This window comes from Zea mays, chromosome 8 (genome assembly GCF_902167145.1).
Source record: "Zea mays cultivar B73 chromosome 8, Zm-B73-REFERENCE-NAM-5.0, whole genome shotgun sequence".
NCBI classification, from domain to species: domain Eukaryota; kingdom Viridiplantae; phylum Streptophyta; class Magnoliopsida; order Poales; family Poaceae; genus Zea; species Zea mays.
The window spans coordinates 87,010,158-87,022,237 of record NC_050103.1 but is presented as its reverse complement, the minus strand read 5'-3'; the positions used below and the strand labels follow the sequence as shown (position 1 = coordinate 87,022,237).

Genomic DNA, 12,080 nt, shown 5'->3' with positions numbered 1-12,080 from the left:
TCTCTAATAAATAGATTTTTGCTTTTCAACAATAGGAAAAGTAATCAGAAAAATAAAAAAAATATCGAACACTTGTACGAGGTTTGTTATCATGTTTCATACATATTTTGCACTTAGAAACACTATGCAACAGCATAAATACAACAAAGCAAGTTCAACTTTATATTTTGCTTTAATTATTTTATAATAAAAGTAAATACTTAAAACTATAATTTGTGATTCTAGACCACTCAAATCTTAAAAATCAAACTAAATCATAGACATTTTTATTAGTTCAAAAAATAGGGTGTTACAGATGGTTGGGGAAGGAGTCATGGAGGCGACGACTATAGTTGCTACTGCTCGCAGCGGGGAGGGGGGATGGAGACGTGAGGTGGTCGACGGTGTGAGGGAGGTGGGAGAGAAAAAACATAGCTCTATACCAAGTTGGAATGTGTGAAACCCTAACCTTAATTCTAGGTTGGTATTGTATTAAATAGAAAAGTTAGGTGAGCCATAGGGATAACGTAGGGATAACAGGAAGAAAAGGAAAACTCTAACAAATCAAACTTTAGTCTAGCACTTTTATCCTATAAATTTCAAATAGATTTATATCTTAACTTTGAAAAATTGTGGGATCTTAAATTCTAGAGCAAATAGCTTATTTTCTTGAGTAGATTTTAATTCATCCAAAACAGATAGGATCCAAGCTCTCCTTATTTGAAATAATCCAAATATCAAATCCACAAAATATTCCACGCTTCATGATATTTTATATAATATTAATGTAAAACAGGACAGTACAAAACAATAACTATATAGGCATTGGTTTTGATAGTTAAACCCGTCTCCTTACCCTATTCTAAAACTAAGTTGTCTAGAATCATGCATTATAAAAAGACATGATTTGAGATAAATGCTCAATTATAAACCGTATTAACTAGATGACATGACCCACACTATGACAAAGCTACCATAATAGGTGTACTTGAACAAATTGTTTCTCGAGAGGGCTAAAGATCTATCCATGTAATGACAAAGCTACCATAATAGGTATCCTTGAACAAATTGTTTCTCGAAAGAGGTATACCAAAGATCTAGCCATGTACATGAATATATCTCACAATTTCAACAATAGTTCGACCATCTTATGCGCAGCCGAATTCTCTGCATCCTTAACTCTTGACATAGATTCACCTATGGTTACAAAAGTGCCAGTTTGGGTATCTACCTGAACAGAACACACAAAGTTCCTTTCATGTGCAGGGCCACCTTCTTTTTCTAATCTGAAAAGAAATATGATATTTACAAGCTCACTAACATGTAGATGATAATCATATAAAATAATATAAGAAAGCAGAAAGGATTATGTATAATAAAACATGTATGCATTGCATTGAACTCACGAACAGTATAGATACGAGAATACGATATCCCTGACTATCAAATATTCTCTAACATCGCCTAAAGTCGAAATAGAAGCATAGCAGATGATCAACCTGGAGAAGTCGAAGACTAAAACATCCCCCGTAGTCAAGGCAACATCACAATGTAGATGTTGTGACTGGAACAGAAATCAAGTAGCTCATGTAAATGATTGCCCTTTTAGTCACCAAAGTAGCTAAACTTGAGGTGGACATGGTTGAAGCCATGGAAGGAACCAAAAGTCAAAGCCTCTACAAAGACAAATAATCACTAGCTTCCCACAGACAACCATAGCATGAAAATGATCCGACAGGGCATATCGATGAGCACTCACACGTCCTCCATCTACAACATCAGCAACAACATCGGACTCGAACTAAGAGCTAGCATGAGGACCAGCAATATGGATCGTGTCAACCTAGATATATGGACACGATAGGGAAATGGCTTGCCCACGAGCAGCGTGCGTTCTTGGGGAGTCTCGAACGGATCGGCGGGCAAGGAGACAACCACGGTTAGAGACGAGAACGCCAATTCACTAGGATCATGGGAGGATCACATGACTGGTTGAGAATCACGTCGACAGGGCTATCGTAGACTCCCTTGAAGTTCACTGGTTGAGAATCACGTCGACAATGGCAGCTAGTCATGTCCCCCTGTTGGGGAGCCTCCTTCAGCATCCTGCTTCGCAACAGCAACAAGACCTTCCAGTGCCTTCCTGGCGACCCTCAGCAACGACACCGATGTCATCCTCGGCACACCATGGTTGGCTTCTCTCAGCCCCACCACCTCATGCGATGAGATTCTGGCGAAATGATAGGACAGTGAACGTCATGGGAGTCTACCAACATTCAGCTCCAAGATCAATACTCGCTCTACCAGCTATGGCCCCACCACCTCCTGCACAAACCTCGACAGAGCTATACCACCACCAGGCACCCCCACATCAGCTCCATCGCGCACACCTAGCAGCAGCACCAAACACCCCTACAGCAGGTCAGCAGCACCAAACTACAGCAGGTCAGCAGCACCAGGCACCTCCACAACCACCTGCATGAAACCAGGCACGCCTCTGAGCTTCTCCAACGGCTGCACCGCCACCAGCAGGAGCAACGCCTTCAACACAATCTACCCCCGCCTCACAATCTTTGAGCAAATCAGGCAAGCCGTCTAGGACATGCCAGCGCTATGCTTCATCAACCCTGTTCCAAAACTTGGTGGAATCCCTGCTATGTGTGGGTCAGTTCAAGAACCTTTGCACCCTGGCCTCCATGCCACAAACAGCAACTAGCAACTATGCTACCACACACCCAGCCAGCAAGCATAAGGATGGCAGAGGTGTGGCCACAACGCATCGTACACACTGTCAACAGGGTCTTCTTCGACGATGCTGGATGCTGGTTCCTCAGCATCGACGACATCTCCATCGACCTCAACAGAGACAGGATGGCCAGTCATCTCACCATCCAACTACTACCATGACAGCATCTTCCTCGGCCTCACTATTACACCAACCCACAGTGGCACCATATGCCTGAGTGGCAGGCTACATACGTCACTTGCCCCTCCCACCGCACCCCCCTTCCCCCACCTCCTAACCATGCAAATGCTACCACTAGAAGCAGGTGTTCCCATACCATCATTGATGCCCCAGGAACTCCATTCGTCCACTGCAATGTCATAACCTCAACAGCAAACAAGTTTTTCCACGGCTGCATCAGCTCCTTACACTACATCTTCCACCTCATCATCGGCAGGACGAGGCATATCCACCTCAGCCATGGTGGTAGGCCGCCTCAGTGTGCACACAAAGGACTTACCAATATGGCTCATCCTTCCAATGGAACCAGCAAAAAATGGAGTGATGTCATGGGTCGATCCATGGCTAAAGAATGAGGGCCCAGTGAGGCCCAGAGCCGGCCACACCCTGGCAGGCTGGCACCGTGTCTGGAAGAAGCGGTAGCTATCCCTAGCCGGCTGACTCCCTCCCCTACCGAGGAGTCCAGATCAAGGATTAGGAAAAGAAAAACAGGATTAAAATAAAATCCATTTAGAAAATTGAGTTTGTTTAGAAGATGGAGATTCCAAATCTATAAGGACTCAACATGGTTGTATAAAGAAAATACCACAGACATTAAAAATTTTGCAAGCTCGTCAAAATACCATAAGCTTTGAAAAAATTAATTAGGCATAGCTCTAGATGATGTAGGCATGTAGCGATACCATTCACCTTAAATTTAAGTTTAAATTCAGTCACATTTCAATACATACAAAAATGACAAATTCCATGTGTATGCAATCCTCCAGTGCTTCATGAAAATTTTCATATCTTATCTATTTAACTAAATAACTAGATCAACTTTGAACTTTAAATTCTGTATAGATTTATAACAGTCTCGCCTATAGGTGTGCCAAATTTTAAAACAATTTAAAACATCTAAGTACTATTTTTAAAAGATTTCCAATATTGGTGTTTCCATATGAGATGCACATGCATGATATTATCATGTTTGTTTTAAAAAGGTAATACGGCAAATTTTGAATACAATGTTCAGAATAATAATTAACAAGACTGATAAGACTATAATCTTTAAAATCTCCTACAATATATAATTTGCAATCTAATATCATCTGAGATTCCGAAAATGCGCATGCATATCATGCACTCTCTAAACTTGTTAGATAGCCACCTGCTGCCCATATAGGCGCATGGGTTGTTGGCCCATTATAGTTATTATGATTGATTACTCCTATAATAAACAAGGAGATCCGACAGTGGTCATACTTCTATAAACCAATCCTGGGTCATTGCCTATATATATGTACACCTTTTGGCCTCATAATCAATCTACTAATTTTCCATGCAATTATATTGAATCCGTGCTATCAAGAGTCTATGTTTTTCCACTTAGCTTCTCTACCGTGCGCGCAGCGCCCCACATGTGGGTCTCTTCCCTGTTGCTGCAACCATGTCTGGGACTGATCACTGATGTCCCACCCGCCTTCTCCATCGCCACCAACTTGCCGCCACCCGTGAACACGCCCCACGTGCGGATCTCTTCCCTGTTGCCGCAACCATGCCTGGGACCGATGTCCCACCCACCTTCTCTGTAACCGCCAACTTGTCACCGCACGTGAAGCTGCTCTCCAGTGCACGAATCCGCTGCAGCGCACGCCCACGATGTGCTTGCACACGCCACCTGCGAGCATGAGGCTGCCGAGGCCACCGTCTATCCCACTTACAGCACCCCTCCTTTGCCAGTGACCTCGACAACTTCCGATTGCTTCCCAACAATGGTGGTTCTCACCAACCGCTCCAAGATGTCCCAGTGGCTCATGAGGCCGCTGCCATCGTCAACCTACACACCCAGGTCGTCGGTCTCTGAAACATGCAGACACTCGCCCCTATTGTCCGCGACGTGGAGTCCAATAACTACACTCGTTCGCACCACCAGATGATTCTGGTTCTTGGGAAGTTCTTCCTCCAACACCATGTTCTCGCTAACGCCATCGACCATACCTACCCTAATTGAAAGTGACGGACTACGTCGTAATGACGTGGCTCTACGACACTGTCTCCCCCAATCTCAAGGAGACCGTCCAGAAGGATCCTTCACCGCCTGCTACGTCTAGCTTGCCCGGGAACAACACTTCCTTGGCAACAACGAGCAATGTGCTCTCTACCTTGACGCTGCCTTCCAAAACTTCGTTCAGGGTGATCTCTCCATCAACAACTACTTCTGCAAGTTCAAGTCCATGGTCTATCGCTTCCAAAACTCATGAAACTCACAATGAGGGTCAACAACTGAGAACTCAGTGCATAATTGATTCATACCAACAAACTGACACGAGTTAAGAACCTTACTTAAAGATAGGTTTTGGCCAATGTTTTCTGATGCACTGCTCAATAAGTTTCTGTTTACACTCCCTAAGCTCTGCAATGTCATCCACCAATCCATTGGCGGCACAATTGATCAACACTTGCTGCTTTGCACCACCAATAAGCTTGCCCAGTGCATCTCGTGCAGCATTCAGCTTAGCAATTACCTTCTGCTCCGAGGAACCAAGTCCAACCATCTCCCCACCAACAAATACATTTACCACGATCATCCCATCCTTCTGCCATGTCTTGAACTGTGCAACTTTGCCATGTTTTTGGCATAACTCATGCAATGTAGTCACAGGTTGCTCATCTATTGTTTCTGCTGTGATAATTGGCTCAAAGAGCCACCTTGTAACCTGAACCATAGAATAGAAATATAACCATATAGTATATGTATTAAGAATGCACAGATAAAATTCTGACCGTGATTGTAGGTAAAAGATTTCATACAAGACATATGGAAGTAATATAAGAATAAGTTTTCTTTAGAAATTAGAAATAAAGTAGGAATATACTTTTGTATGGATTACATATACTTTGAACAAACAACACTTTTGAACTAATTTTCAGGACATACCTGTTGCAATACACTTTTAACAATTTCCTGTTCCAGCGAAGATACTCTAACTAACCAGACACAGGCTTGTAAAGGACAGATGGTCATTTTAAATGGCCATGATGCCACGTGAACAAAGTGATTACTTCTCATCCTTAAAGTGACACACTGAGGACTAACATTCAGGGTCTCTACATCTCCATGTTAGACAGAAGGTCATACACTGATATCTAGCAAGTGGTGGTTAAAAACAGAGGTCCTATTGGGGAGGTCTCCGAACTAAGGCCCAAAATAACAAAATTAGTTTTTAGATGGTGTTTTAGATCAAGGGTGTTTATGTAGCCGAGAGAATTCATCATTGATTATTGAACCCTCATCTGAAGATGCACGGAGCTAAACGTGTCGTAAGCAAAGCTTTGACACTGATAAAGAGAACCTTTGGCGGAAGACGACGCCCAAAGGGAGCTTCGACAAGGAGAAGATATGAGAAGTTTCGGTGAAGGGAAGACGTGCATGACCCACCCGGGCAGTGAAATGACATAAATGTACTCTCAAATGCTAAGGCCCCATTTTGATCCTTTGTATTGAATTCCATTCTAATAATCGTGATTTCGGCATAGATCAATTAAGCCAATATGACTTTATGTGAAATATATTTGTATACTATTGTTGGCCATACGGGAGAGATTTATATGCTACATTTCTATTATAGGGGGTGAGCCGAAGAGCGTGTTATAAATTATAGAGTAGAAACATAGCCTGGTGATACATAAAATCAATTAAAATCCCTCACCCTATGAATTAGATAGGCTTATATCTAAACTTTGGAAAGTGGTGGAATGTCAAATTCTAAGCTAAATAGCTCACTGTGTTATGTAGATTCCAATTCCTCCAAAATAAATGGAACCAAACAGTCCCTAAGAGTTATTGTATAATAAAGAGGGGTAAAATATATAATTTCATACGAAGGTGTACTAGAGCTCGACACTATAAATAGGTGAACAGTGTGATCAGTCATTGGTTGAGATCGCACTTGCTATTACATTTACGTCGCCAGAGAACCTCCAAAGGTATATCAATAATGTTGAAGCATGTATTTCTGAATGATAATCCCTTGAACACTTATTTGTACCCAAAGCTTATGATTACATATGTAAAACATGTGCTTCATGAGTTCATGTCATTGATTGATCTTAAAATGATATATTTTTATTTAGGCATGATTAAATAGTTATATTTAAAAGTAAAATTTGTTATTTGTACATTGACAATGAATATTGAAAAGCCCTCATCATACCTTCTCTCCCCTCCAAAGCTTCGGAGGAGAAGGGTTTATCAATATAACCATGTTGCCCTGTTGTCGTTCTTTCAGAATTTCGATAGGTTCCCAACAGGTCCTTTGCTAGTGAGCATGGTTTAGAGTCTACTGATTATAACAATAACTAATATGTGGCTTTGCAATAGGTATGTCAGAGAATATATAGTTTTATCGCCTTCATTTCAAATGTAGCATTATTAAACAATGAAAAGGCACTCTACGCTGTAGTTTTACTTATCTATTATTAGTAAAAGTTGTTTCTCGAAGTCTACGTTAAAGTCCAAAATGGCATATGTTTATGAATGGAATGAGTAATAAGCATAACTAATGAATAAAAAACCTTCCAAAGCTTCTCAAGGTCAAATTTGCAATCAACGTAGACTGCAGCAGCGATGGCCTCAACAATATCTGCAAGCACCTTGGGAGCTTTAACCACGCTACCACCATACGGTGCAGTGGCAAGGTCATGCATTAGTTCTTGCTTCACTGACTCAATGAACTGGCCTACCTGCATATGGCATGGTCAGGACAAACAGTCATCAAAACATTTGGTACAAAGAAAATATCAAATCGAGATGAGACACTCACAACATGACAATTAAAAGAAGTGTTTACTATGAACTTGAGTCAGAACTGAACAATGTGTCAAGCTTACAGATAATTTGCTTTTGCTAAGAAAGAAAAAGATCCAAAAGATCACAAAACTTCAGAAAGATGGGAACTTAAAAAACAAAATAAATTTCAATGTATTGTTAAGAGAGTAAGTGTGCATTTGATTTATTCTATTTTGTTGTATCTGGACTCATTCTTAGGCTGTCTCCAGCAGAGGTGGAGCCTGACCATCGATAAGCGGCGGCAACACGACTGCAGGCGGCTGCACGTGGGTCCCTGGCGCGACATCTAGTGCGGCAAGTAGTGGCGGCGCGGCTGCAGACAGCGGCTTGCCGTCTTCAGGCTGCGGCACGTGGCTTCCTTGCAACGATCCGTCCTGGAAACGGATGGACAGCGTTGTCGTCTCCTGGATTTTCGGCACCATCAGCATCGACCTTCAGGACATCGCCCGGGAACGTGGCATCTCCGCGCGTCAGACCTGGCTAACGCTTGAGAACCAGTTCATCGGCAACAGCGAGACACGCGCCCTTCACCTCGACGCCATGTTTCACAACTTCGTCCAAGGTGATCTCTCAATGACTGAGTACTGCCGCAAGATGAAGGCTATGGCGGACTCCCTTGGCGATCTTGACTGCCCGGTCTCGGACCGGAACCTCGTCCTCAACGTTCTTCGCGGCCTGAACAAGAAGTATGAGCATCTTCGAGCGATCATCACACGCAGCCGTCCCTTCCCGAGTTTTCTTAAACTCCGGGATGCTCTGGTCCTCGAGGAACTGCAACTTGGACCAGAGTACCAGACACGACTTCGGCACCACCTCAGGCCTTCTACTCCAACAACTCCCAGCCACCTTCCTCCTCTCGCCCCCTTGGCAGTGGCTGCCAGGGACAGGGTCAGAGCCGTGGTCGCGGGCGTGGGAAGGGTGGCCGGGGTTCTGGTGCTCATCATCAAAGGCAGGGGGGCCACACTGCTGGTCCAGCGCGCAACCAGGGTACTGGCAGCACCTCGGCGATAGGTGCGCTGGCCCCTTGGCCCTCCCTCTACAACCCATGGACTGGGACGATCTCCATGTACCCCGGTCCAACTATGGAAGAGCCGCAGCAGCCCCCACGCCCTCCACAGCAGCAGGTGTTCCTCACCGCTCTGGGGCAGCCCATGGGCCTATCTCAGCATACCACCCCACTAGCGCCCATCCCGGTTCCGGCGCAGCTGTATGCTGCCCAGCAGCAACATCAGCTGCAGCAGCAGGCGCAGGCTGCTTATGGTGCGCAACAGCAACAACAGGCTGCCCAATCACCCTGGAACCCGTGGCAGGGTGCCTGGGATCAGCAGTCACCGGCCTCTTCCTTCAACACGATGACTCTTCAGCAGCCCCAATCCATCACCGAGTGGATTGCTGACTCCGAGGCCTCCAACCATACGACCCCGGATTCTGGTAACATCTCCCTAGTTTTCGTTCTCCAACTTCTGCTATTCCTTCATCCATCGTTGTTGGAAACGGGTCCAGTCTGCCGGTCACCTCAGTAGGAGATACAGTTCTTTCTGGCCAGTTTTATCTTAACAATGTTCTTGTTACACCTGATATCATTAAGAATCTTCTTTATGTTCGTCAATTTACGACTGGTAATAATTGTTCCATGGAATTTGACCCGTTTGGCCTTTCTGTGAAGGATCTTAATTCCAGGAACACAATCATTAGGTGCAATAGCTCTGGGCCGCTGTACACCATCAGTCTTCCTACTGCGCGTGCTCCACCAGCCACTACACATTACGCCCTTGCTGCTGTTGCTGCTCCTGCGTCCCTATGGCACCAACGTCTTGGTCACCCTGGCTGAAGATTGTGGCTACAAGACCACACAGGGTGGCTGGCTAGCCCATGTGGAAGATGATTGGGAAAAGTATCTTTACAGTAATGCTTTTGGCTGGCAGTAGACTGTCATGGACCTTCGGTCCATGGGGATAGCTGTCTTCTCCGGCGAGGTTATACCACTCTGCCGCAGGCTTGGTTCTAGGGTAGCAGCCCTAGACGCTTGAGAGGGTCATTGCAAGGAGAGAGAGATTGGTTTGATAATGATCTTGCTTGATTTATTCCCTGCTGCCATGCGGCTTATAAATAGCCCTATAGCTAACCAACTTCTCCTACAAACTCTCAACTAACTCCTACTTTCTTGGACTTATCTGCTGCTAACCAACTCTCCACAATTCTCTCATCTCAATCTTATTCTCTAGCCTTATCCCAGCTCATCTCAATCTTATTCTCTAGCCTTATCCCAGACTGGTTGTTGCCTCTCGCTCCCTATGATGCCCATGACATAGACTAACCTGCAGACTGAAGTGAAGTTCATCTGACGTGCTATTCTAATGTGGAGAAGGTTGTGGAAGAGAATAATTGGATCAATTTGTAGCAGGTCAAATTTGTTTGGCGCATGCAATACGCGTTAGTAAGCCTGGGTAAATAAACTGAAACCGAATAACCAGACCGAATTAACCGGAACCAAAACTGAATTAATAGTTACTAATTTTGGTAACACGTTTCAGAAAACATGGAAATAACCAAGGTAATTTTCGGTTCTAGACTTTGGAAAACCAAATTAACCAAAAAATGATAGACCAATAAAATTTTAGGCATGGCTTAATATAGCCTTCCCAAATCCTAAGTATATAAGCACACAACTCCTCCAAATCAATTCATCCCCAACTCAATCCTATATCCGGTCATCTACACACTTTTGCAACTCTAAAATTATTATTTTTTGCTAAATTTTGGTCTGTTCGGTTGAAACTGAAAGAATCGAAACCGCACATTTCGGCTCCGCATTCACTGGGCACATATTTCGGTTTTAGTTTTACCAAATTTTCTTAAAAAACGAGGAGCCTACATGTTGTTCATAGACACGGGGTGACATATTAGCAGAGAGCCCAAACTGAGAGTGACAAAATAGCAATTTTTCACCTATATACCCCTGCCGAGCTTACGAAACTTAAAGACTCATCGCCAAAGACAAGCCAACCGCACGAACCCTAGGAGATTCCAAAACGCAATTATGCTTACTAGTAGGTCGAGGCGGGGGCACTTGCGCCGGAGCAGCGGGTAGAGGTCGTGCCGGACGGCGACGCGCGCGAGCTTCTCGGTAGAGATGTTGGCGGCGCGGAGCGTGGAGAGCGCGCCGGGCCCGAGGGTGGGGTTGGTGAGGTATAGGAAGTTAGAGAAGGCTAGGCCGAGAGCGGCGTCGCCGACGAACTCGAGCCGCTGGTAAGAGAGAGCGCCATCCGAGAAGGATTGGTGGGTCAGGGCCTCCTCTAGAAGGGCGCGGTCGCAGAACTGGTACCGCAGGAGGCGCTCCACGCGCGCCGCGGCCTCGGCGCGGTCGGCGACGAAGCCCGGCGGCGAGAGCGCCACGGGTGGAGCGGGTGAGGGCAAGCGCGGAGGTGGAGCCGAACGGCGGCGCTTGCCAGGGGGTTTCGACGGCGTCATTGAAATTTGGTGGGAGGGTTTTGGGTTTCGCTGGAGGCGTTACAATTTAGGTGTTGTTTGCTTTATATGTTTGTAATGTAATAGGTAACAAATAATGTTAAATCATGTTTGTTTAACTTTAATCGTAATCGGATACCACATTATAAATTGATATCAGCCTATTCAAATTTATTATCGCTGGTAATCGAATGCAAACCATTACTGTTGTCATTTACATTACATTTTGGGAACCAAACAAAACACATTATCTCATGTGGTCCTGTATAACAGATTCTTTTAAAATTTTCTAATCTCTAATATATATCAGAGCATTAATTTTTAAAAACGCCGTGTGCTACTTCTCCCTCTCTACTTTATGCAAACTATCATATAGCCCGTGTTAAGAACATGTTCGAGAGATTTTATATTTTTTACTCTTTATTTGATTTTTATTTACCTCTCCACGAAGATTATACCTAATATCTCATTCTAACAGACTCTCTAACATGCCAGTTAGTTTAGCTAGTCGGAGTGGCTAGCCAAGTTTAGAGCAATTCCAAGAGATTAGCTAAAAAGACTAGCCAAATTTACTGATTTAGCTACTCTCTAAAACAGAATTTAAAAAAAAAGTGTAGGCTAATCCAACAGACTCGGTAAACCTACGGACTGAATAGAGAGTGAAGCAGACTATCCAAAATTGGAGAGCGAAGATGGAGAAATAGAGAGCCACTAAATTTGAAGAGTCGTTTACATAGTCTATTGGATACAATTTTCTTTTACTATTAGCTAAATTTACCTTTACAAAATCATATACCTAGTCTCTTGGAGTTGCTCTTAGTGAGCAATGAGAGCAAT

At 44.1% G+C, this 12,080-nt stretch overlaps 1 protein-coding gene across 3 annotated transcripts; it reads right to left on the bottom strand.

The window, feature by feature from the left end:
- Positions 1-722: 722 nt before the first annotated feature.
- Positions 723-11,276, bottom strand: LOC100272891 (Ribonuclease 3-like protein 2). Of its 3 annotated transcripts, none has more exons than XR_002263917.3 (5): positions 10,824-11,276; positions 7,502-7,669; positions 5,270-5,643; positions 1,479-3,394; positions 731-1,265 (listed from the first exon to the last, which is right to left on the bottom strand). XR_002263917.3 is itself a non-coding variant. In XM_020541947.3 (5 exons), the coding sequence occupies exons 1-5, from the start codon at positions 11,244-11,246 to the stop codon at positions 3,234-3,236; spliced, it is 1,014 nt and encodes a 337-aa protein (XP_020397536.1). In that variant the 5' UTR covers positions 11,247-11,276; the 3' UTR covers positions 3,106-3,233. The 3 variants fall into 3 exon arrangements, 2 of the variants coding, with proteins under 2 accessions (NP_001140816.1, XP_020397536.1); XM_020541947.3 differs by lacking the exon at positions 731-1,265 and having other exon boundaries at positions 3,106-3,394; positions 5,270-5,339; positions 5,452-5,643; NM_001147344.2 differs by lacking the exon at positions 1,479-3,394 and having other exon boundaries at positions 723-1,265; positions 10,824-11,271.
- Between the last annotated feature and the right edge of the window lie 804 nt (positions 11,277-12,080).

Excerpts from the sequence above, each read along its gene's own strand:
- LOC100272891 (NM_001147344.2), bottom strand. The coding sequence starts at position 11,246 with ATGACGCCGTCGAAACCCCCTGGCAAGCGCCGCCGTTCGGCTCCACCT. Across the intron at positions 7,670-10,823 it reads GCCCCCGCCTCGACCTACTA|GTAGGCCAGTTCATTGAGTC; the intron begins GTAAGCATAATT and ends TGCCATATGCAG. Across the intron at positions 5,644-7,501 it reads ACCTTGAGAAGCTTTGGAAG|GTTACAAGGTGGCTCTTTGA; the intron begins GTTTTTTATTCA and ends TCTATGGTTCAG.